The sequence below is a fragment of the Aspergillus welwitschiae genome (genome assembly GCF_003344945.1).
Source record: "Aspergillus welwitschiae strain CBS 139.54b unplaced genomic scaffold BDQ94scaffold_29, whole genome shotgun sequence".
In the NCBI taxonomy this organism is placed as follows: domain Eukaryota; kingdom Fungi; phylum Ascomycota; class Eurotiomycetes; order Eurotiales; family Aspergillaceae; genus Aspergillus; species Aspergillus welwitschiae.
Genome location: NW_020798723.1, coordinates 86,582 through 106,946, shown reverse-complemented (window position 1 = coordinate 106,946; position 20,365 = coordinate 86,582). Strand labels below are relative to the sequence as shown.

At 51.1% G+C, this 20,365-nt stretch overlaps 7 protein-coding genes across 7 annotated transcripts; 3 read left to right on the top strand and 4 right to left on the bottom strand.

Moving 5' to 3' along the window:
* Nucleotides 1–297: 297 nt before the first annotated feature.
* On the bottom strand, nucleotides 298–2,433 carry pex19 (putative peroxisomal membrane protein receptor Pex19). The gene is made up of 3 exons (XM_026767210.1): nucleotides 1,477–2,433; nucleotides 550–1,397; nucleotides 298–476 (listed from the first exon to the last, which is right to left on the bottom strand). The coding sequence occupies exons 1-3, from the start codon at nucleotides 1,715–1,717 to the stop codon at nucleotides 360–362; spliced, it is 1,206 nt and encodes a 401-aa protein (XP_026623504.1). The 5' UTR covers nucleotides 1,718–2,433; the 3' UTR covers nucleotides 298–359.
* Nucleotides 2,434–4,642: 2,209 nt separating this feature from the next.
* On the bottom strand, nucleotides 4,643–5,568 carry BDQ94DRAFT_67367 (uncharacterized protein). Its single transcript, XM_026776298.1, has one exon. It carries the CDS (start codon nucleotides 5,297–5,299, stop codon nucleotides 4,769–4,771), a length of 531 nt encoding a protein of 176 aa, XP_026623503.1. The 5' UTR covers nucleotides 5,300–5,568; the 3' UTR covers nucleotides 4,643–4,768.
* BDQ94DRAFT_67326 (uncharacterized protein) lies at nucleotides 4,966–7,244 on the top strand. Its single transcript, XM_026776297.1, has 4 exons — nucleotides 4,966–5,499; nucleotides 5,974–6,190; nucleotides 6,301–6,801; nucleotides 6,881–7,244. The coding sequence occupies exons 1-4, from the start codon at nucleotides 5,311–5,313 to the stop codon at nucleotides 7,183–7,185; spliced, it is 1,212 nt and encodes a 403-aa protein (XP_026623502.1). The 5' UTR covers nucleotides 4,966–5,310; the 3' UTR covers nucleotides 7,186–7,244.
* A 1,099-nt stretch (nucleotides 7,245–8,343) lies between these two features.
* On the top strand, nucleotides 8,344–10,583 carry stm1 (putative telomere and ribosome associated protein Stm1). Its single transcript, XM_026767209.1, has 5 exons — nucleotides 8,344–8,538; nucleotides 8,849–8,867; nucleotides 9,068–9,238; nucleotides 9,311–9,452; nucleotides 9,548–10,583. The coding sequence occupies exons 1-5, from the start codon at nucleotides 8,518–8,520 to the stop codon at nucleotides 10,077–10,079; spliced, it is 885 nt and encodes a 294-aa protein (XP_026623501.1). The 5' UTR covers nucleotides 8,344–8,517; the 3' UTR covers nucleotides 10,080–10,583.
* Nucleotides 10,584–11,216: 633 nt separating this feature from the next.
* Nucleotides 11,217–14,171, bottom strand: BDQ94DRAFT_181139 (putative glutaminase; the record flags this gene model as incomplete). Its single annotated transcript, XM_026773825.1, has 5 exons — nucleotides 11,217–12,161; nucleotides 12,212–12,342; nucleotides 12,394–13,399; nucleotides 13,454–13,859; nucleotides 13,912–14,171. 5 exons carry the CDS (start codon nucleotides 14,169–14,171, stop codon nucleotides 11,433–11,435), a joined length of 2,532 nt encoding a protein of 843 aa, XP_026623500.1. The 3' UTR covers nucleotides 11,217–11,432.
* Nucleotides 14,172–16,988: 2,817 nt separating this feature from the next.
* Nucleotides 16,989–18,602, top strand: BDQ94DRAFT_67276 (uncharacterized protein). Its single transcript, XM_026776295.1, has 3 exons — nucleotides 16,989–17,376; nucleotides 17,457–17,609; nucleotides 17,664–18,602. The coding sequence occupies exons 1-3, from the start codon at nucleotides 17,056–17,058 to the stop codon at nucleotides 18,297–18,299; spliced, it is 1,110 nt and encodes a 369-aa protein (XP_026623499.1). The 5' UTR covers nucleotides 16,989–17,055; the 3' UTR covers nucleotides 18,300–18,602.
* A 7-nt stretch (nucleotides 18,603–18,609) lies between these two features.
* Nucleotides 18,610–20,357, bottom strand: dbp8 (ATP-dependent RNA helicase DBP8). The gene is made up of 2 exons (XM_026776294.1): nucleotides 19,815–20,357; nucleotides 18,610–19,754 (listed from the first exon to the last, which is right to left on the bottom strand). Exons 1-2 carry the CDS (start codon nucleotides 20,321–20,323, stop codon nucleotides 18,695–18,697), a joined length of 1,569 nt encoding a protein of 522 aa, XP_026623498.1. The 5' UTR covers nucleotides 20,324–20,357; the 3' UTR covers nucleotides 18,610–18,694.
* Nucleotides 20,358–20,365: the final 8 nt, after the last annotated feature.

The window sequence follows — 20,365 nt, the reverse complement described above, 5'->3', positions numbered from 1 at the left end:
TGGTTTGGCGTTGAATGGTGTGCATGAATTGAGTGCTTATGACATGGGGTTTACTTACTTACTATCTAGATAGTGATCAACAGATCATATAATTATAGCCAATTAGTCTGAGTATCTATCTCCTGTAATCATACTCGTGTATTCATCTACTAATCATGATACTATCATGTGTTGTAGTAGTACCTGGCATGCGGAGGTGCACACTGCTGCTTATTCACTTGTAGTACCAATGGTATAGGGTATATTTAGGGGTATATCTCTCCCAACACTACGAACACCAAATCTGAACATGAACATGAACTGGAATCCTGGCTCTCAGCCAGTGTATATATCGTATTACTAGTATTCTAGTACTCATATCATTGCTGCGGACAATCAGGGACACCACCCGCGCCAGCACCACCACCGGGACCCTTAAGATCCTCCATCCAAGGAGCAGAAATCAGCTCATCAGGCGGGTTGCCCGCCGCTTGCATCTATCGTAGCAAAATTAGCATTAGACCACTAGAAGGGGAAATAAAGGAAGGAAGTTTGAAAAGCGGGACTTACCTCCTGCATCTTCTCCCACACATACTCCCTACACTTCGGATCCTCATCCGAATACCCCTTCTCCTCAAACTTACTCACAATCTGCCTGACAACGCCCGCCTGTCTCTCATACCTCGCCATATCCTCCTCCGACACCTTCCCCTTGCCCTTGTTCTCCTTGATCCAAGGCCCGAACTTCGTATCAAGTTCCTTAATCGGCTCATACAATATCTCTTTGTTCGACAATTGTTCCATCATGCCCATGAACATCTTCGTCAGATCCCCCTCGTCACCACCTTCGCCTGACGATGCCCCCGCCTCGATCGCCTTGATGAGCTGCGCTACCAGATCATCCGACATGTCGTCCTCCGAGGCTGCTGCCGTGGCTTTGTCGCCGGATTCTTTCATCCGTTCGATTGTGCGCTGGATGGTGTCGTTGAAGGTTTCGGGTGCTGCGGTGGTGGCGGTTCCACCGCCGCTGGTTGATGGTGTTGTTGATGATGCTGCTGGTGCTGCTGAAGAGCCCGCCGTGGCGGCCGTAGTGCTGTTATCGTCATCGCCTTTCATCATGACGTCTCCGACGAGCTGTTTCAGGAAGTCCGAGGGTGAGACGCCGCTTTGCTCGAGGATCTTGGCGAATGCCTCGGCGTCTTTGTCGAGCGTGCCGTCGTTGCTATCGGTGGCGCCAGCCGCAGCCGCAGCCGCGTCGTTGCTGGCGCCGCCACCGATACCACCCATCATATTCGCCATATCTTGTTCGAGTTGGCGGAGGAAGGCCTCCTCGTCGAAGTCATCGGGGGCTGACGGTTGCGCGGCATCGGGTTTAGCGGGGGCGGGGGATGGTTTGGGTTTGAAGTCGTCGAGGACCTCTGATACATTGTTGTTTAGTCAAACACTGGTATATTGGGATTATATGTTGAATTGGATTGAAAATAGGTGTATACATACCATCTAATTCATCAAATTCTGATTCGTCGTCATCATCATCATCATCGTCATCGTCGTTGTTGTTAGTGCGCTGTTGTTGCGCGGGGTTCTCTGCGGAGGGGGCATTCGGGGCAGTCGTCGTGGCGGGCTTCTTGTCATCCGCAGAAACCGTTTCTTCGGGTGTCTGTGTGGAAACAGCAGGTTTCTCAGGCTGGGGGGTTGCGCCAATGTTGGCGGAGGGAGCCGATGAGGAGGAGGCCATGACTGATGATCCCAATAGCCGAGGGGGGAGATTGGGGGGGAAGAGGGGAAATGATGCGGCGGGCTCAAGTTGCTGGATTGCGGCGGGCGGAGACGGATTGCATCGGCGCGCAGATGAGATCCTGTGCTGTTCTTTTTTTCAGAGATGCAGGGGGGAAAGGGTCTGACAGGTGGAATTAGATCAGATGGGGGTTGACGATGGAGAGCTGAGGATGTAGTCTAGTCAGGGATGGTTTTTTTTTGGTCTTCATGTGAAAAAGAAATGAGCAGGAATGAATAATCAGTCAGTCCATCTTTTTGGTGGTGGGGGAGAGCCGATGGAAAGCCGATCGCCGCGGTTATTCTTTTGTTTTGTTTTCTCGGAGTTGCGCTCAGGAGATGGTAAATGGGGGATGGGACTGATTCCAATGATTCTTTGGGGGGATTGGTTTGACATTTGGAATAGCATTGAATGTCTGTGAAGGTGTACAGGGGTAGAGTGAAAGAGAAGAGTATAGAGTCGAGTGGTGAGGAGTATTGGTTGGTTAGAGAAGAGCTGGGAATGACATCAGGGTCCAGGCGCTGTCACCGGCAGATCTGATGGAGAATAAACATGTTCGAACACTCAGTCTGGATTCGGATACTCCGATTGAGATACATCCTATTCTACGAAGTACAGAAGTACGCTCTCTACATATTGATGTACTATTCATCCTCCAGCACAGCAGCAGCAGCAGCAGCAGCAGCGACGACAACAAATCCAACTCTGCCAAGAAGGATCTGGTCAATAGTTGCTGCTGCTCATCGGTAGTCGCCGCAAGTCCACCCAGCAACAGCAACAGCAACAGGCATTGGATTCCATCCGATCAGCCCATCATCCTCAGATGATCCCGTGGCGGATCCTCGTGATGTCAAGTCACAGTCACTTTGCCTTTTTATTTTTTTTCCTTCCTGAGGCGGAGTCTCGGAGCGACGTAGGATGACGGGACATAGGCGAGGCCCTGGAGGTGGTTGGCTGGCGGAGACCTCCTTCATCGGCAGTCTCCTATAGTACTGTACTGTGTATATCCCAAGTACCAACTACTAGTATATACCGAGTAAGTCATAGTGTCTTCTGTCTAGTCTGGTTGTCCTGCAGGTACATCCCGGGTTGGTTGGTGGTTTGAGTTGAGGGGGAAAGAAAACCGGAAGTTCGGCTGTTCGATCAGGTGCTCATTTGTATACGCTGAAAATAGCTGGTATCTTCTAGTCTTGACTGTCTTGAAAGCAGACATGCCAAGGACTGTCATCCAACTGGATATCCTCGGGATCCGATCAGACCAGACTACTATCTCTTTATGTATTCAGCAAGACTTTAGACCCTGAGAGGGAATTCTGGGTGGATGAGAAAGGCAATTTAGTCGAGATGGATTTGTGGTACCGTATGGTCATCATGCCGTATTATGACCCCAAATGGCCACTGGTCACGGGGTCAGGGACGAAACTTTGCCGTATTCACCTTGTCCCGTTTTGGTATGGTCCAGTTGGATCTGCGTGATTTTCCTCGTCGTTTCTTTCTCCTTCAAGGGTCCCGGACATTTCGTACGACCTCTCTCGTGGAGTTAGACCAGAATTCTTGACTGTCGGATTACTTCCTGCCACGGTACTTGGACCGAGGTTCAATCAATCAATCATAAACCCACCGCCTTCAGTAGACAGAGGAGTGAAAGAATAGAAGGGGAACCTGGTGTGTGTCCACGCAAGACCCCCAAGTTCGTACGACAGCAGGACAAGGAATCCGCCCCAGCTGAACCACGGAAAACTTTGTCTTGACCTGCCGGAACATCTCCGCGGCATGATGAAGATATTAACGACGTGCCCACCAGAAAGGGGAAGGAAAATCTCCTTATGACTTGTCGATAGGAGAAAAGGGAGGCTTCTACTTTATCGCCTGGATAAATACTACACGGTTCTGGTCCAGACTGAGCTAGCTGGAACCGACTTAACAATGGCATTGCTTTCAAGGTTGCTCGCATCCACCCAAGTAGCCACTTCCGAGAGAAGCGGAAACGAATGAAAAAAGGACAACGACACGTTCTCCTGCTCTCCACTCCGTTTCGGAGCCTGCATGGCCTGGCGGACGGGCCACCAGCAGCAGCACCAGAGGAGTAAGCCCATTCGAATAGGGCATAAGTAGTAACTTGGACCACGGAGGCAGTGACGAGTTTGACGACTCACCCTGGGCGGATCTTCGGCTGGGTCTGACCTTGCAGTGGATCTCGCTCAAGTTGGTGCCGCGGCCGAGGAAAACCGCTCCTAGCAAGTAGGGAAGAATTGCATCGAGGACCTGAGTGGACAGAAAGACAAAGAGAGAGGGTGGGAGAGAGGAGAGGGGAGGGAGAGAGGGGGGGATTTGTTACTGGGCAATGAGGGGAGAGTGGCTCTTATGATGTTAGAACGACAAAACTAAAGCAGGGGCAAGGAAGAATGCGTAGAACTACTAGAACTATTCGAAGAAACAGAAACCGGACGGGTAAGAGAGCATCAGTTGTTTTAAAAGCAAAAAAAGTAAAGACCAGACGAGGCGTCAAAAAGTAGTGCAAAAGTCAAAAAGAGTTTGTCCAGCGGCGGCGAAACCGAAGCTCGTTCCGTTCGGTCCATTTTCCCCTCTCACTCTCTTTGCACCGTCTCGCGTGAGTGGATGGAGTGGATGGATGGGGATGATGGGCTGGATTTTTCCCCTGGGAAAGTCTCTGCCTTGGACCCAAAAGGAAAGTTCGAAGAGAAGCCAAAAGAAAAATAAAATAATAAATTTTTTTTTTTTCCTTCTTGCTGTCCCCATTAAATATTATTTTGCCCACTCTTTGCTCGAATTTTCCAACCCACCAGGCTTGGACCAAGAGAAGAAGGCCCTTATTCGACCTTTTCTTTCCCTTTAATAACATCCCCGTTCTTTTTAGTAAATAATTTTACCTCACATCTTTCCCACTCTCACCTTCCCACCCATCCCCTCTTACTGTCCTTCGCGCTTCTCTCCTACTTCCCCCCCGAACCTGCTGGCTATCTGGGTATTCCATCATCAATTTCCTTTATGTCACCTCTTCCGCTGGCCTCCTTGCGACCCTCTGCCAGCCCTCGCACGTCCCTTTCTGCCGCCCAGCCGCGCGTTTCCTGCGTCTGAATTATCAGATTCCATACCCCGCCGGCTAACTTTTTTACCTGTTGTTGTATTCCTATTACCATTTGTCTTTTGCGATCGTTCACCGCGTCTATTTTGTGTGAGGGGGAAATTAAGTCCGCTTTTTGTTAGCCCGGTCTTTTGGGAGAGCGAGAGAGAGAAAGACGACAGAGAGGAAAGAAGAGGCTTTTGATATTCGATCCCGGCCGTCGTCATCTGCCTTTTCCTTTTTTCTGGTTTTGGTTCCCTTTTTCTTTTCCTTGCTAATTTTATAATATCCCACGCCCCCGGATTTCTTGTTGGGTGCGTCATTCTCCATCTACCGAGCACGCAAGGGGGGATTCCCATAACCGACCTGTCTTTGGGCAACCCGGACAGGCAACAAGACGGCCAGCAAACAAAGAAAAGAACAAGGCTAAATTCCCATCCCCCCTTTCCTCCATACATAGCCAAATCCAATGGTCTCCATGGTTGAGACGAGCAATTCCACACAAAATGACAACCCGGCCACCGAGCCGGTTGTCCCCAAGACCGAGCCGTTGCCTGAAGGCTCGATCAGCTCGGCGGTGTCAACACCTGAGGCCGAGGGGGAGATTCTGATGCAAGATGTGACCCAGACTCAGAAGCGCAAAGGGGGAAGAAAACCAGTACGTAAGAATTCTTCGATTCGAGGGTGGCTGTCCTCAATTTGTTTTTTTACCCCGGATCCAGATCGACCCTTTTGGCTTTTTATACCTCGTGGTGGTCGTTGCTTGTTTTTCCCTTATCTCATTTCTATTACCTTTATCTATCTATCATCAACATCCATCACGTCTTTTGGTGTTCATCCAGCATCATCACTGGCTGTGCTGTTGGTGCCTATCGCTGGTTCTCCCCCAGTGATTTGTCCCTGCGTGCCAGTCCGGGGCCCCGCACTGCGTTTATTATTATCATTTATCATCGCGATTGTTCATCCTTATCGTCCTGTCACATCCCTCCATTCCTTGCTGTCCCCTTTTACTTATCTCCTCCATCTGCACCTTATCCCCCATCCCCTCTTCCAAGCCTTTATCGATCTTGTTATCTATCTGGACCCTTGATCCCATCCCCTTCCCCGACATGAAGCTAACGCCCGCCGTCAGATCTATGCTACCTCGGAGGAGCGGAAGCAACGCAACCGCCAGGCCCAGGCTGCCTTCCGTGAGCGTCGCACAGAGTACATCCGCCAGCTCGAGTCCACCATTAAGCGCAATGAAGACTCCCTGCAGACCCTTCAGCAGAATCATCGTAGCGCCGCTGATGAATGCTTGATGCTGCGCTACAAGAACTCCTTGCTCGAACGTATCTTGCTCGAAAAAGGTTGGTCTTCCCCGCTCGCATAACCCAACTCGCAAGCTTGCAAGCCCCCTTCCTGATAAGCGCCCTCGGGGCGATCCTTGTCCCGTACTTGAGATACTGACCGACCGTAGGAATCGATGTGCAAGCAGAGCTGCGACTGAAGGCCGGGGCCCCCGGCGCGGGCGCTGCTAAGCCCACCCCTATGGCAGCGAAGCCTCCCTCCACCCTGGAGCGCGCTGCCGTAAACCGAACCTCGGCTCAACGGCATCCTGGCATCGCTCCCAAGGAGCCCTTTGGCATGGCTCAACATCGTGATGGTGCGTATGGTATTCCGTCGCCACAATTTCAGGCCACGCCTCCGTCCCATGTCTCCTCCCCGTCCCACGCCAAATCCCCGGGTTTTCCCTTCCAGGGAGCGATGTCGCCAGTTGGGGTGGATCCCCAGGCCCAGCAGCGCTCGCAGATGCTGTCGCACTCGCGAAATATCAGCCAAACCTCGCCGCCGATGAGCATCGGCCAGCCGGAGTCGACCGACCCAAAGGCCGCCATGCCGGGTGGTACGAATCCCCGAGCTCCCCGCGTCCCCTCCGCGTACTACCCATCGCCATTCCAGAAGCACTATGACCAACTGGGTAAGCTGACTCCATTCCCGCATTGCTGTTTTCTTCCAGATCCGTGGTGGTGTTGAACACTTGGTTAATGTCCGCATAGAACAGGAGTATGATGCCCAGGCCGACATGATTGACGAGGAGCATGATTCCACCGTGGGTGCCTCGCCCTATGTCTCCGGCTACAACAATCCCGCGTCTGTGCCGGCGGGCTCTCACCCCATGGGGGCTCATAATCTCAACCAGTACACCCAACATGCGGCAGAGGGAGCCAATGGCGCCTATAACAATGCGAACCACCTCATGGGGAACTATGAACCTATGTTGGATGCCGATCCATTTGGATTGAGTGCGAGCATGCATTTCCAGACTCCTTTCAGTTACGAGCAGAATAATACCCGCCATTAACCCGTTTGTTTCTTGTTTTGTACTCTCACCCCCGTCACGGATTACCCTCTTTCGGTTCGAGGGACATCACGGTCGGAAGGAAGAGATACGCTTGACGGATTTCCTTCATAGCTTTCTTCTATGACTGGAAGACAAAAGTTGAAACTTTGAAGCATTGCCTGGCGTTTGCGGTTGATACCATTTGTTTATATTGGTTCGCTTGCTGTTCTGCTGTTGCTGTGGCGCTTTTGATTGATTGACGCCTTTGAAACTGGAAAAAGAAAAGCGGTCGGCTGTTTGTTCCTTTGAGCGCGGGATGAGCGGAGGAAAGAGGATTAAAAAGGGAAAGAAAAAGAAAGGCCGCGATAAAAGTTGAGACATGGTTCTTTGTGTACATGCATGACTGGTATAATGGGCCCGAGGGAGACTGCGGTGCAGTTTGAACCGGGTCACACTCTTCACTCTCAGCTCTTGCGGACATAGCTATATGATGTTCTTATTTCTTGCTATGGTGATGGTGATGATTTGGGCTGCAGTGAAACGGTGGCTTGCATATGTATTTCTTGCTGATCTGGGTTATGTTGCATCCCTGCGGCATTGCATTCTATTCCATTTTTATGAATCATTCAATTTCTTCTCAGCTTCTATCTGTACTTCCCGGTTCCTTTTGTTGCTACTTTTGTCATAGAGTGTGTGTATAGTTTCCCTCCAGGGAGAGCTCTGAAAGCTATGGGGGAGGTATCTACTCGATTTGGGAAGTACCTGGAGTGGCAGGTGACCAGCTACGGAGCTCGGCAATTGGGGGGAGAGCTTACAAACGGCCTGGGGGCGAGAGAGCGAGAGAGGAAGAGGAGAGAAATGAGTAGTGACGTATGACAAAAGAGGGGAATGGGAATTGGGGATGGCAGTGATCTACAGATCACCCCCAGAATGCTGTAGGGGGAGAGCGAAAGAAAAAGCAACAACCGTCCATTCTACATACTGTAGAGCGTAAGCCCAACTGAAGGCAGCGATGCAGAGCATCATCTCAGCGTCATCCGCTGGTGTTTTACCCTAAGCCCTAGCTGCTGTAAACCAATCACAGGCCGCATTCCCGGATTCGCTTAGCAGCAATTCGCACCTTACCGGATCGGGCGAGTGCAACCACAAACGTCGCCTCCATCCACCGTCCAGTCAACCCCCTTCACTCCAACCACCATCCTATCCCCATCCCCCTAAACAAAGGAGAGGTCAGCTACCGTTCGTCGTCGAGGTTTCTGCCTGTGTCGACTCTCCCCGCCCGCTCCGTCGGACCGAATTGTTGCGATAAGAGAGAGAGCCTTCCCCGGAAGGCCCCGCATAAAACCAGGCGTCATGGCGGAGATCCGGTCCAAGGTGCGTTGCTTTGAAAGAGAATGGCCCTCGTTTTCTCTCCGTCTGTTGCTGTGCGAGGGTGATGGAAATCCGCGATTTGAGGGAAGGAATATTCTACGGCTGGATTGATGGAAGGGTGCTGGGATTGGGTTGGGAGCGCAGTTGCATTGCAACGAGCGGGGTTTGGGCGACGGCAAGGAATATTGCACAAATCCATCCTGCTCCTCACCACTCGCCCCATCACCACCACAGACGAGACGAGAGAGAGAGAGAAAGCGGCAGCATTAAACATCTGGAAATGCGAAGGCTAACATATCATCTACTATAACAGAACCTCTACGAGCTTCTTGGTAATTCTCGCCCTTCCCTTGCCTACCTACCTACCTACCATACCTGAGTTCTATCCTGCACTTTGCACTACCTGTCGTGTTTGACTTTGCCTTGGTCTCTCTCTTCGCATGTCGTCGATCCATCTACACTTCGAATTCGTGAAGGGATTACATCATTTTCTAACCTCAAGCGTGCTGTTGCTCGCGCTGCGCAACTACAGGCAATGACCCTGAACTCGGCCCCAACAGAGCCCCCGAGCCCCCTACGAAAGCCGTAGACAGGCCGGCTCCCCGTGTTGGCAAGCGGGACGCTCCCAAGGAGGCCCCTTCCCAGCCCCGTGAGAACAACAACAACTCTCGCCGTGGTGGCCGCGCCACTGGCAACGAGGCCGGTATGTATTCCCACCTACGTTGAGTTCCGACTCTTTGGCAAGTACGTTCCGACTAATTCCGATCGCGTTCAGCTTTCCGTGACCGCAACGCCGGCAGAAACAACAACCGTGAGAAGCCCACCGATGAGAAGGACGCCCAACGGCGCGGATTCCGCGCCCGTGAGGACCGTGGTGAGCGTGTCCGCCACGACCGCCAGTCCCGCACCGGCCAGACGTAAGCCTCTTCTTCATCGTCTTGTTCTCTATGGAGACGGGAAAAAAAAAAAGGAGACATGGGATTCAATCGAAACTGACATATTCACTGGATAGCGACACCCGCAAGCAGGTGAACCAGGGCTGGGGTAACCAGAGCGGCGAGAAGACCTGGGACGATGAGAAGGCCGGCGAGAACATTGCTCAGACCGATGAGACCGAGCCCCAGACCCCCGGCGAGGAGAGGCCCGAGGAGGCCGCCGACAAGTCCAAGTCCTACGCCGACTACCTTGCCGAGAAGGCTGCCCAGGGTGACCTGAGCGCCAAGCCCGTCCGTGCTCCCAACGAGGGCACCAAGCTCGACAAGAAGTGGGCCGCCGCCAAGGAGCTCAAGCGTTCCGAGGAGGAGGATGCCTACATCAAGGGCAAGGAGGACAAGTCCAAGCGCGAGAAGCAGCGCAAGGAGAAGAACTTCCTTGAGGTCGACATGCGCTTCGTTGAGGCTCCCCGCACTGGTGGCCGTGGTGCTCGCGGTGCTCGTGGCGGCCGTGGCAACGGTCCCCGTTCCGAGCGCCCCGCTGCCGCTGCTGCTGCTACTCCCGCTGTCGCCGTTGACGAGAAGAACTTCCCCAGCCTTGGCGGCAAATAAATGCAGTTTTTTCCCCCTCATAAACTGGCATTTATAGGCTAGCATCCATGCATGCATGCCCATGCTTCCCCCTCACATCTTTTTTCTTTTTCTTTCTACGCATGATCCTCACTACCAATAAACCCTCCCTCCCCAACGCCCCTTTTTTTCTCGCTAGCAAATTAGGTAGTCGAAATCCAGGGATCCAAATGAGATGAGAACGAAAATGAAAGTTTTGTGTGTGTGCATGAGAGAGAGAAAGAAAAGAGTGTGTCTATGTGTGCGTGTGTGTGCCTGCTTGCATGTGTGTATGAACTGAATCTCAAATGTGACAAAACAAAAAAGGGGAAACAGACAAAAAAGGGAAAGGGTGAAATTTCGAACATAAGCAATGGAACAGAAGAAAAAAGATCAAAAAAATCCAAAGGTTCATCTGTGCAATATGCCTCTTTTTATCTATCTATCTATGGCTATGGGCCCTTTTCCACATATATTTACTTTCCTCAATGCAAAGTTTCAACGTACAGTCGTCTTCTCTTCTTATGGAATGATGAAATAATTCTTTCCTCTTTCTCTCTTCACCTAATCACCTTTATCCTTTTTTGTACTTGTGCCCCCTTTGTCCATTCTCATTAAAAACAATTCCATAGGAAATCTGGATGGAATACCACCCCATGTAATAATCTTTTGCGCTTTTAATGTTCATGTCCATGTTCAAGGTCATATGAAAGGAAAGTGACTTTTGACTCGGAGCGTCATTATGCTCTGCTGCCATACCACCTTTGGTAAGTAGTAACATAATCTATTTCGATAGTTGATTAGGTAGTAGTAAACGGTGATTCTTGGACCCTGGAACTACTAGTATTCACATATCATGATGTATGAGTAGTAGTAGTAGTATTCTAAGTAGGTAGTGGATTACACTTGAGTCATGTCTTCTTGGGATTCATTGGATTGGAATGGCATGAATATAGTAACTAACTATATTGTGGGAGATCTGATACTATAACTAAAATATTATGGAAGGACAGTACCACAGGCTCGGGAATTATTTATTAGACTGTTGGACTGGGTAGGGCTATCTACTTTGTTGCTATAAAGCTTCTGTTTTACCTAAATTAATTTAATTTACTTACTATTGTAATTGGGTGGCACGGTTGGTAGTAGTGTGACTTTAGATTGATAGGGTCTTTACCCCCACTAAGTAATTGTATACTGAGTAATTTAGGAAGGAGGCCGTTTTCCAATTAATTTCTCACAACTTCTTCAGTTTCTCAAAGTATGTAACCAAAAGTATTCAGTCAAAAGCTTGCTAATCCTTGAAGTACTTGTTGTTCATCAGACCCAAATATTGCTATATATAGGTTTTCACGCTCAGAGTTCCAGACTCTCAGATCCATAGCCGAACTCTTCGCCAGTAGATTCCTCTGGCTCAGACGATGTCTGGAACTCTTCGACAGCTTTAGCTGCGGCCTTCTTCCAGTCCGCCAGCGTACTGGTCGAGAACACGTTGTTCCCCTCGTCTAGATAGGCTAGCCCCTCCATCGCCCGGCCCCCACACGCGCGCTGAAGGGCCAGGAACGCGAAGTGGCCGCCGATCACCGGTCGAGCGTAGAAGTTCGGCCCGGGGAACTCGCCCTTACCCTCCGTGTTGTGGAGATCGGTGAACGGAAGGTCGGTGACCGTCTCATTGACCCATTTGGCGACGGATTCCAGAACCTCGCTGCGGACGTTCTCGCTGGCAACGGCCATGGAGAAGAACTCCCAGTCGGTCTTGGTATACAAGTGCCGGCTGTCAAGTGGGAGGCCATACTTTTGACGCACGTTGTGGTACCAAATAGACTGTCTCTGATAGATATGGCGGGGCACGAAGCCAGTCTTGTGCGGGTGAGGGGGATGGGGATGGAGGGGTCTCTGTTTGGAGCCGGAGGTTGCGTGTGGAGAGGTATCGCTGCCCTCCAGATGGAAGCATAGCAGTGCATCGGCGTACAAATTGTAGATGGTCGTCCACGATCCGTACCAGTCGTAAGCGAGCTTCGCGTGTGTTTGATCTCGAGACATGCCCAACTCCTCCCACTTGGCGATGTAGGTATCTGCGATGTCCTATATAGATGGTGAGAAGATTTTCCTGCGTGTATGACTGCACAACTAACCTTGTAGTATGAGGCGTCTTCATCATTGCCAACCACCTCAGCTAGCTTGCTCATGGCATTGATGCCGACGATACCTTTGAGCGCCAAGTTCGTTTGAAGCGCAAGCCAGCCGGCAAAATCGTCTGTCGAAACTATTTGAGAGTGAGCTACTGTCATGAGATCCACTTAGGTGAACACCTTACGCTGATTCTCTGGCTCCAGCGAAAATTCCACCAAGTAGCCAGTCCACTGTTTCCAGAGACGGTAACTGCGCTGAAGCCATCTCTCTGCCTCACGTTGGCCCTGTATACCACCACCCCATCTTCCATCCTGCTTATCGATACCTCCATGTGCTTGAAGGTTTACCAGAGGAAAGTACCCGGGATGATCGTCCGAAAGTACAGGGCTTTCGCCTTGTGTCGACCAGATGGAAGACGCGGCAGAATCTTCCGAATAACGCAGCGAGTTCACGATAGCCAAACCCATGATGAGGATGTTACCGCATTCCTCCACCGGCATGTACTCATCGTTTCCATCCGGATGCCCAGTGGCATTCGGGAAATGAGTTCCCAAATCATGCATGGCGTAAGTGTTTGGGTATTGTCCACTCAACATGTGCTCGATCAACGGCTCCAGAAGGTAGGCCAACCACCGCGGGTTAGTATACAAGAAAAACGGAAATGCAGGGAAGATGACATCAATTGTCTGGAAGTTTCCATTGGATGAGATCTCTTTCAGAAACAAGATCGGATCTTCAGGCGTTCCAGAGAAGGTAGTTGCCCCCATGACCTGTCGAGCAGAGAGTGCGACAATGTCAACGTAGTCGTGAGCCCCCGACTGATAGGCATCCTTGGCTAACTGCTCCGAGTAGTTGGAGGCCAACGCACTCGCCTGGGAGAAGTCGTGGTAGTGGAAGTTCAGGAGCGCGTCAACACTAGGGAACCATGACTCCCACAGAGGTCGCATCAGAGTCAAACCACGTGCAGAGGCATATTGGACAACAGGATCTTGGATCAAGGCAATACTAAAGGTTACGCTGGCGCTGGTCGGCCCAGATTTCCGGTTGAGGACGAATGACTTGGAGAATGCAAAGACCGGCTCTCGGTCTCCAATGGCACGGAAGACTTCATCGTTGACGTTGTCGAGGACTCCTTGGGTCAAGAAGGTTTTCCTTACGGCCGACGCCTCGCCAGACTGAAATTGGACATCCTAGATGCTTGGGTCAGCAACGAGCAGAGTGACACTACTCTCCAGTTTACATACGGCGGGCGCGGTGAAGTGAAGAGTGCCCCATTCGGCACGATCGCGGATTTCCGAGAACAGCAGCTCCGACTGTCTCTGAAATCTCCACCTCCGCAGAGCTGGTTTGTTGTCTTTCGCATCGAACGCGTCATACTGCCAAGAGATGTGACTCCGGGTGTCACCGCTCACCCAGCCTCCGTTGATGTCCATATAGACATTTACGCTTACTTCACCATGAACATGTACTGTGACATATGATGCGGGAATCGACTGCCGCAGAGTCGATGTAGGAGTGATGGGAGACAAGAAAGAGACGGTGATCTCCAGGGGATGGGAGGCAGAGGTGGAAGGATCAACGCGGTAGGTCAGATTGGTGGTAGATGCGTCGTAGTTGGCTCCAAGGTATGTCGGGAAATCGATCTGTGTCCTAGCAGCGTCTATCAGTTGGATGAAAGCAGATGGGATGATGCTGTGCCTACCCAGACAGGGATTCGTGAGGCTTGCCCAACAACGGATACACGGTGCCTGTGCTCGGAACATGAGCCATCAGAGAGAGGCCCACCTCCTCGCCAGTGTAGAACATGGGCCATTTGGTCCAGGGTTCATCTCTGGCATTTCCGAGCCATGTGCTTAGGTAGGGGTTCCGCACGATCAGAGGCAGAACAGGCGGCGTCAAGCTGGACGCAATGCCGACGGTCGCCTGAAGGGCGGCTGCCAGCACCGCAAGGGATGGGCGCATTGTGGTTGATTCAGAGCAATCAACCGACAGGTGATGAATAAAGATATCAGCCAAAGAACAGGGGATGATGGATAGGATGGGGGAAGCTGTCCATCAAGCAGCACTGATGGATGAAGTTGGAAGAAGAGCGGAGGTGGAGGTCGGGGGATGGTAAACAGCTGAACAGTAAGCACCTGATGATGCAATCATTCCATGGCAGGGCAACGATCGACACGGTCGGGACAGCGAACGAATATTGCACTGTCCGAGCCACTATCAGGCTTCTTAGAGGATGGCTCAAGATGATATGAATCGATTATAGTAATTTGTACGACGTATGGGGACTCAATGGCAAAGACAGACTCTCCAAGAGCCAAAATGCGGGGAAAGCTGGGGATTCCCGCATCGGGACGATAAGCTAATCTGCCAGGCACCAGAGATGACTTTATGATTGCATTCTTAGTAGCCCAGCGCTTGGCCTATAAGAGTATCAATATGGTATCTGGGAAGTTTGTTTTCCTGGGAGCGCGACTCAGCTAATAATAGAGAAAGTGAGCTCAACTTAAGGTTACATACACTGTGATCCCACGGTTGTTACTGCTTGGTAACTTGCGTATGCAGGAGCCTCTTATGTCATATTCATTCAATGATATTGCCGTCCAAGTCACATTTGTACATTCCAGAATGTCGAACAAAAAGAAAGAAAAGCTAGGTTTGTAATAAAATCATGTTACCCTGTGATAGTGTTTCTATGCCAGTACAAGTAGTTACAACCTGCCTTAGAACTGAAAGAGAGCATACGTCGATACAAATATCTTACAAATTCCCATTTATAGGCATGGAGTATATTTCAAACACTTCTACTATCCTTTTGTTATGATATACTGTAGCTTCATGTTAGTAAGATAGGTATATTCCAGATTGTCAGAATACTGTCTACTATACCTGTAGGACATCCATCAGTATCTCAGAACAGCGTTTTATATACTGAAAGGCGTGAAAGCCCCTCTATTGTACTCGTTGAGGAGGCATGACACCGAATACTTTCGTCCACAATTAGTAGACATGCATTACACAGGGAGATGCGCTGAAACCATGGCTTGGTGGACATGTCGACTATAACATGAGCTGTTTCATGACTAGGTAGCTAACTATTCCTGCTACTGATTGAAGATCCTTAATGCCTATTTAGTCTCTTTGACTCGGGCATAGACGTACACGTTATGAGTAGTAATGATATGAACCGGATGGATGTCAAGAGTTAGGGCCCGCTCCCCTTAGCTCCCTAGATTAGCAAACAGATGATCTTACACCTGACTAGTTACTATAAACCATCTCAAATTAGATAAGATAATGGAAAACTAGAGTTGCACAACCGTAAGTACTATTACTTTGTATCACTGAAAGCCCCATTCACATGTGCTGAATCGAGGGTGCATATTAACGACCAATCAACGACTGTCGTGTACTGCATTTCTGTCCCACTTTGGTTATCCCCGCCCCAAAAGAGTAAGGGCCTAGCCTCATCTGGACCAACTACCCCGCAAATGCATGTCACTAACTACAAACGGTAATCAATACATCTGAGTTGAAGTTGTGCTTAGAGACGAACACGCTGCTCTGACGATTATACAAAGGTATTGCCCAATATTAGAGGTCTCACTGAATCTTTAACATTAACTGCTTTTGGTGGGGTTTACTCAAAGGTTTCGTCGAGCCGCTGTCATACCTAATCCCGATCTGACCGCCACGAAATATGTCTCCGATGAGGTTTGGATGCATGGCTTCTACAACAGAACATGAGTGACACTATTTTCTTTTTCTGTTTTCTTTTCCATTTCCGCAGCATTACTGATCACTTGGCTACTTGAAGTTGCTTACTGGGCTCAGGATACTATTATATCTGACAATCTAAAGTATCCATCTTCAGCAACACAAGCATTGGCTCCCCCCCGCGCACGCGTCATAGCTTTGTTTGGACCAACGCCAGCATTGTCCCTGACTACGAGGTTCACTGATATTTATGAGAATGACAATGACTAGAACCCTCTGGCTGTATATCATGGGTCCGCCAATTCTCGCTTATAAACTAGTTGCGGAATTTTGAAATCCAAGAAGACATGTGGTACAAGGTTAAAGGGCAACAGCCAAACCACAGCATGTCAGTGAAATTTTGAGGCAGACAAACGTTCTACCACTGGGACATAATAAAGCCCCGTTGCTATTGCTGGAGAGCAAAGATGGAGCCCCGTGCAGCAGCCAGTCATTTTCACAGCTTCAGGAATGTGGGTGCTTTTGCTTGCATCTCATCTAGATCGTGATAAAGTGGAACCCGAGTGACAGAAACACCTGGATTACACGTGTAGAAAGATAGCTTCTGGCAACACCAATATCCCAGTAATAAAACCACCCATTGGCGAATGTTCAGTGAAGAGCGTTACCACATCTTCTTTCCCGGAGAAACCACGACGCCGTAAAAGTGGATGTTGAAAGCGGCCGACGCGTGGAAGGGAAGACACGCTATGAGGCTGGACGTTGCTTAGTTTCACCGCAAGGGGAACCACCGAACCCTCGACGCGGATGACCACGCGCCTCGTCTTCCCCCATCTTTCTCCCCAACTCGCTGCCATTGAGTCTTCTGACCCAGACCGTGACCTTGGTTTTCTCCCTTGCTTCCTTTCTCTTAACCTTTCGGACCCAATTGCACCAGCTCGTGATCTCCACCCCGGAAGACGTGTGTGCGCGTGTGTGGGCATCGTGACTTGGTACTACTAGTACTTTACTACCATTTCTACTAGACCCTCTCACCCTAAACTTCCCCCCCAACACTCTCTCTTACTTTACCTACACCACGACACCACCCTTTTCTAAAGCTCCTATTCTCCGGGGCACGTCACACCCTCAAATGCACTCTACCATGTCTGCATCACACCCCAGCCCCGTCAAAGACGGTAGGCGAGTCCTCGGCGAGAAGCACGCCAACGCGTGCCTGTCACCCGCCCACCATCGGCACGTTTCTGTCTCGCCCCTCAAACAACGCCCTCTCCTTGAGACCTCCTCCTCTCCTAAGAAGCTCCTTCCTTCGCCTCTCTTTGCTGGCCAGAAACGCTCTATCGATCAGGTGGATAGCACCAGCGAACCCCAGATCAGCCATGCCAGCGCGCAGCCCCAGTCGCGGCCAGAAGCATCTCCGAACGTGCAGCATGACGTTCAGCCGGACCCTCAGGTATGTACCACAACAATTCCACACACACACAGCAAAAAATGCGTCAAATCGTCCATTGACTCTAACAAAAGCCGATCCAGCCACACGCGACGCCTGAGACACCAACACAGCTTCTAGAATCACAACAACACCAACCACAAGAAGATACCCACCCCGACCAAACATCATCAACAACAACGTCAACACCCCTCATCCCCGAAGACCCAGCAACCCGCAAGCGCTTCATTCAAGAAGTATGTATCTAACATCTCTATTCCTATTGACAAAGAAACTAAAAAATCCCCAAGAAAGCAACCCTCCTCCGCACGCGCCTTCAAACAGCTATGCGTCACATCCACGACCCCCAACTCGATCGCCGTCTCTCCGACCTAGAAGCCCACAGTCGCAAATACCCTCGTCTATCTCTCCCCCAAGAACAGCGAATCATGACTACGCCGAACTCCTCTTCTACATCATCTTCCTCCCAAAACCAGAACCAGACCACCCCGCGCCCTTACCAACCCACCACACACCTCCCGCTGCATGAAACCGAGACCCAGAACGCGTCCGGCCTCTCCTCCCCACCCCTATCAACCGGAACGATCGCAACACAGAAGGAACCGGAACAAGAAACACAGACACCCGCACAAAGAGAAGAACGCGATGATGACGATGACCCCATGAAGACACCCACCCAGAAATCAACAACACTTCATACCCACACCCACCGCAGAACAAATACTCTCGGCTCCCCAATGCAATTGAGTAGTCCTCCGGCGACGGTATCGAGGCGTAGAAATACAGAAACTAGCAGTGGAGAAGAAGAAGAAGGGCCACAAGAGAGACAGCGCCGGTTATCGCAAAAGGGGGATGCAGTGGATGGATTGTTGAAGTTAATGGGAACGGGAGAGGGTGTTGTTAGTGGAACTGCTGGGGTCGCGTGAGCTGTTTTACTTGTTTTTGGTTGGACTTTGGTTATAGATGGTATTGGAGTTGGGGTTGGGTTCGTTGGTCAAAATTGGATTCGTGTGGAGTTTGTGCTTGCTTGCTTGCTTGGTGGCTTTCCTGTCATTTTGGTTTGGGGAAGCGTGTATTAGTATGGGATTGCTGGGGTGCATGTATGTGCCGTGGATGGGATGGTGGAAGACATACACATAGATAGATAGACAGACGTTACATACGTGACTACTTAGGACCTATCGCACCAGCAATGGGTTCAAGTGGAAAGTCAATGATATGATACCAACATTGGAATGAAAGTCAAATCTACATGCCATTGCTAAGTTAAACGACATTATATACAAACAACTCTATGTGCATAGTAGTAAGTAACTTAAAACTACCGCACCTTCTTCAACTTATTCCTCTTCCTTCCCAACACATCTCTCCCCTCCTCAATCTCACCCGCAGCCTCTCTCTTGGCCTCACCGACCTCCTTCAATACACCCGTCCTAACAACCCTACCTTCAACACTAACACCCTCCTCACTCCACTCCTCCATCTGCCTACCCACCCTCTCCTCAATCGCCAACACCAGACTCACATCCCGTTGCCCAACAAGCGTGACCGACTCACCCTTTCTCCCTGCACGCGCCGTTCGACCAACCCGATGCACATAATCATCCGGATTCCTGGGCACATCGAAATTGACCACCAACTCCACCGACGGAATATCCAAACCACGGGACGCCACATCCGTCGCAACGAGCAACCTCGCCGCGGACGCTCTAAACCTCGCCAGATTGGCATTGCGCTCCGACTGCGGCAGCAGACTATGCAGGGATGTAACGCGGTGAGACAGCCTGCGGAGCATGCGCTCCAGCAAGTCCGCCGTCTTGGTGTGGTTGCAGAAAATGATGGCTGGTTTGGAGGCGTTCGCTTCCGTGGAGAGGAGGACGTGGAGGAAGGCTTCGCGGTGGGTCATGGGGACTTTAAGGTAGGTTTGCTTGAGGGTCGGGGGGATGGAAGCGTTGTTTTCGGTGGAGATTTCGGTGACGAAGATGGGGGGTTTGGTGGACGGCCGGGGCATGGATTTCAGCGCGCGCACTTCCGGTGTTAGGGTTGCTGTGAAGAGGAGGGTTTGGCGCTCGCTGGAGGGCGGGAGAGCCGAGAGGCAGGTTTCCACGTCCGGGAGCATGCTGCCGTGTCCTGGGGCGAGGAGCCGGTCTGCTTCGTCGAGAACGACCATGCGGACGCGCTTCAGGCCGCGGATGGTGTCGGAGCCGGAGGTGTTGATGTGGTCGGCGAGACGGCCGGGCGTGGCGATCACGACGTGTGGGCGTTGTGCGAGGGCCACGGCTTGTGGGCGCATGTCGGTGCCGCCGGTGATGAGGAGGGGTTTCATGCTTTGAGGGGCGGAGATGGCTTTGATTTGTTCGTAGATTTGGAGGGCGAGTTCACTAGGCACATCGGATTAGATGATGAATGATGGGCATTGGGAGTGGGGGATAGGTTCTTACCGAGTTGGAGTGAGGACAAGGCCGAAGATACCGAATGGATCCTCCGCCCATTTCTGCAGCATGGGCACTGAGAAGGCAATGGTCTTACCGGAACCAGTCCGGCTTCCACCAATGCAGTCCCGGCCGTTTAGGATCTCAGGAATACACGCTTTTTGAATGGCGGTTGGTTTGCGAACGGCCATGGTGGTTAAGGAGCCGATCAACCACGGCGCCACGTTGAGAGAGGCGAATGAGTTCTGTGCATCGTTGAGACCAATCTCCAGAGCATCCTTGATCAGGACAGGCTCGTCTTTATCCGATGTGGCGGGCTTCTTCTCTTCATCTGCGCCCTTCTTCTTGATACGGGAGAGTGTGGGGAGCGGCGCCGGAGCAACGTAGGAGTCGGTGGAAGACTCCGAGAGACGTCTTCTCTTGGGGGCGCGGGATTGCAGATCGGTCTGCTCGACCTCCGAGTCGGAGGACTCGTGGGATTCGTCCACAACAGGTTCTGGAGAGCTGGAGGGCGCCATGATTGGGGTGGAAACTGGATGAAGATCTGATGCGCTTCGATT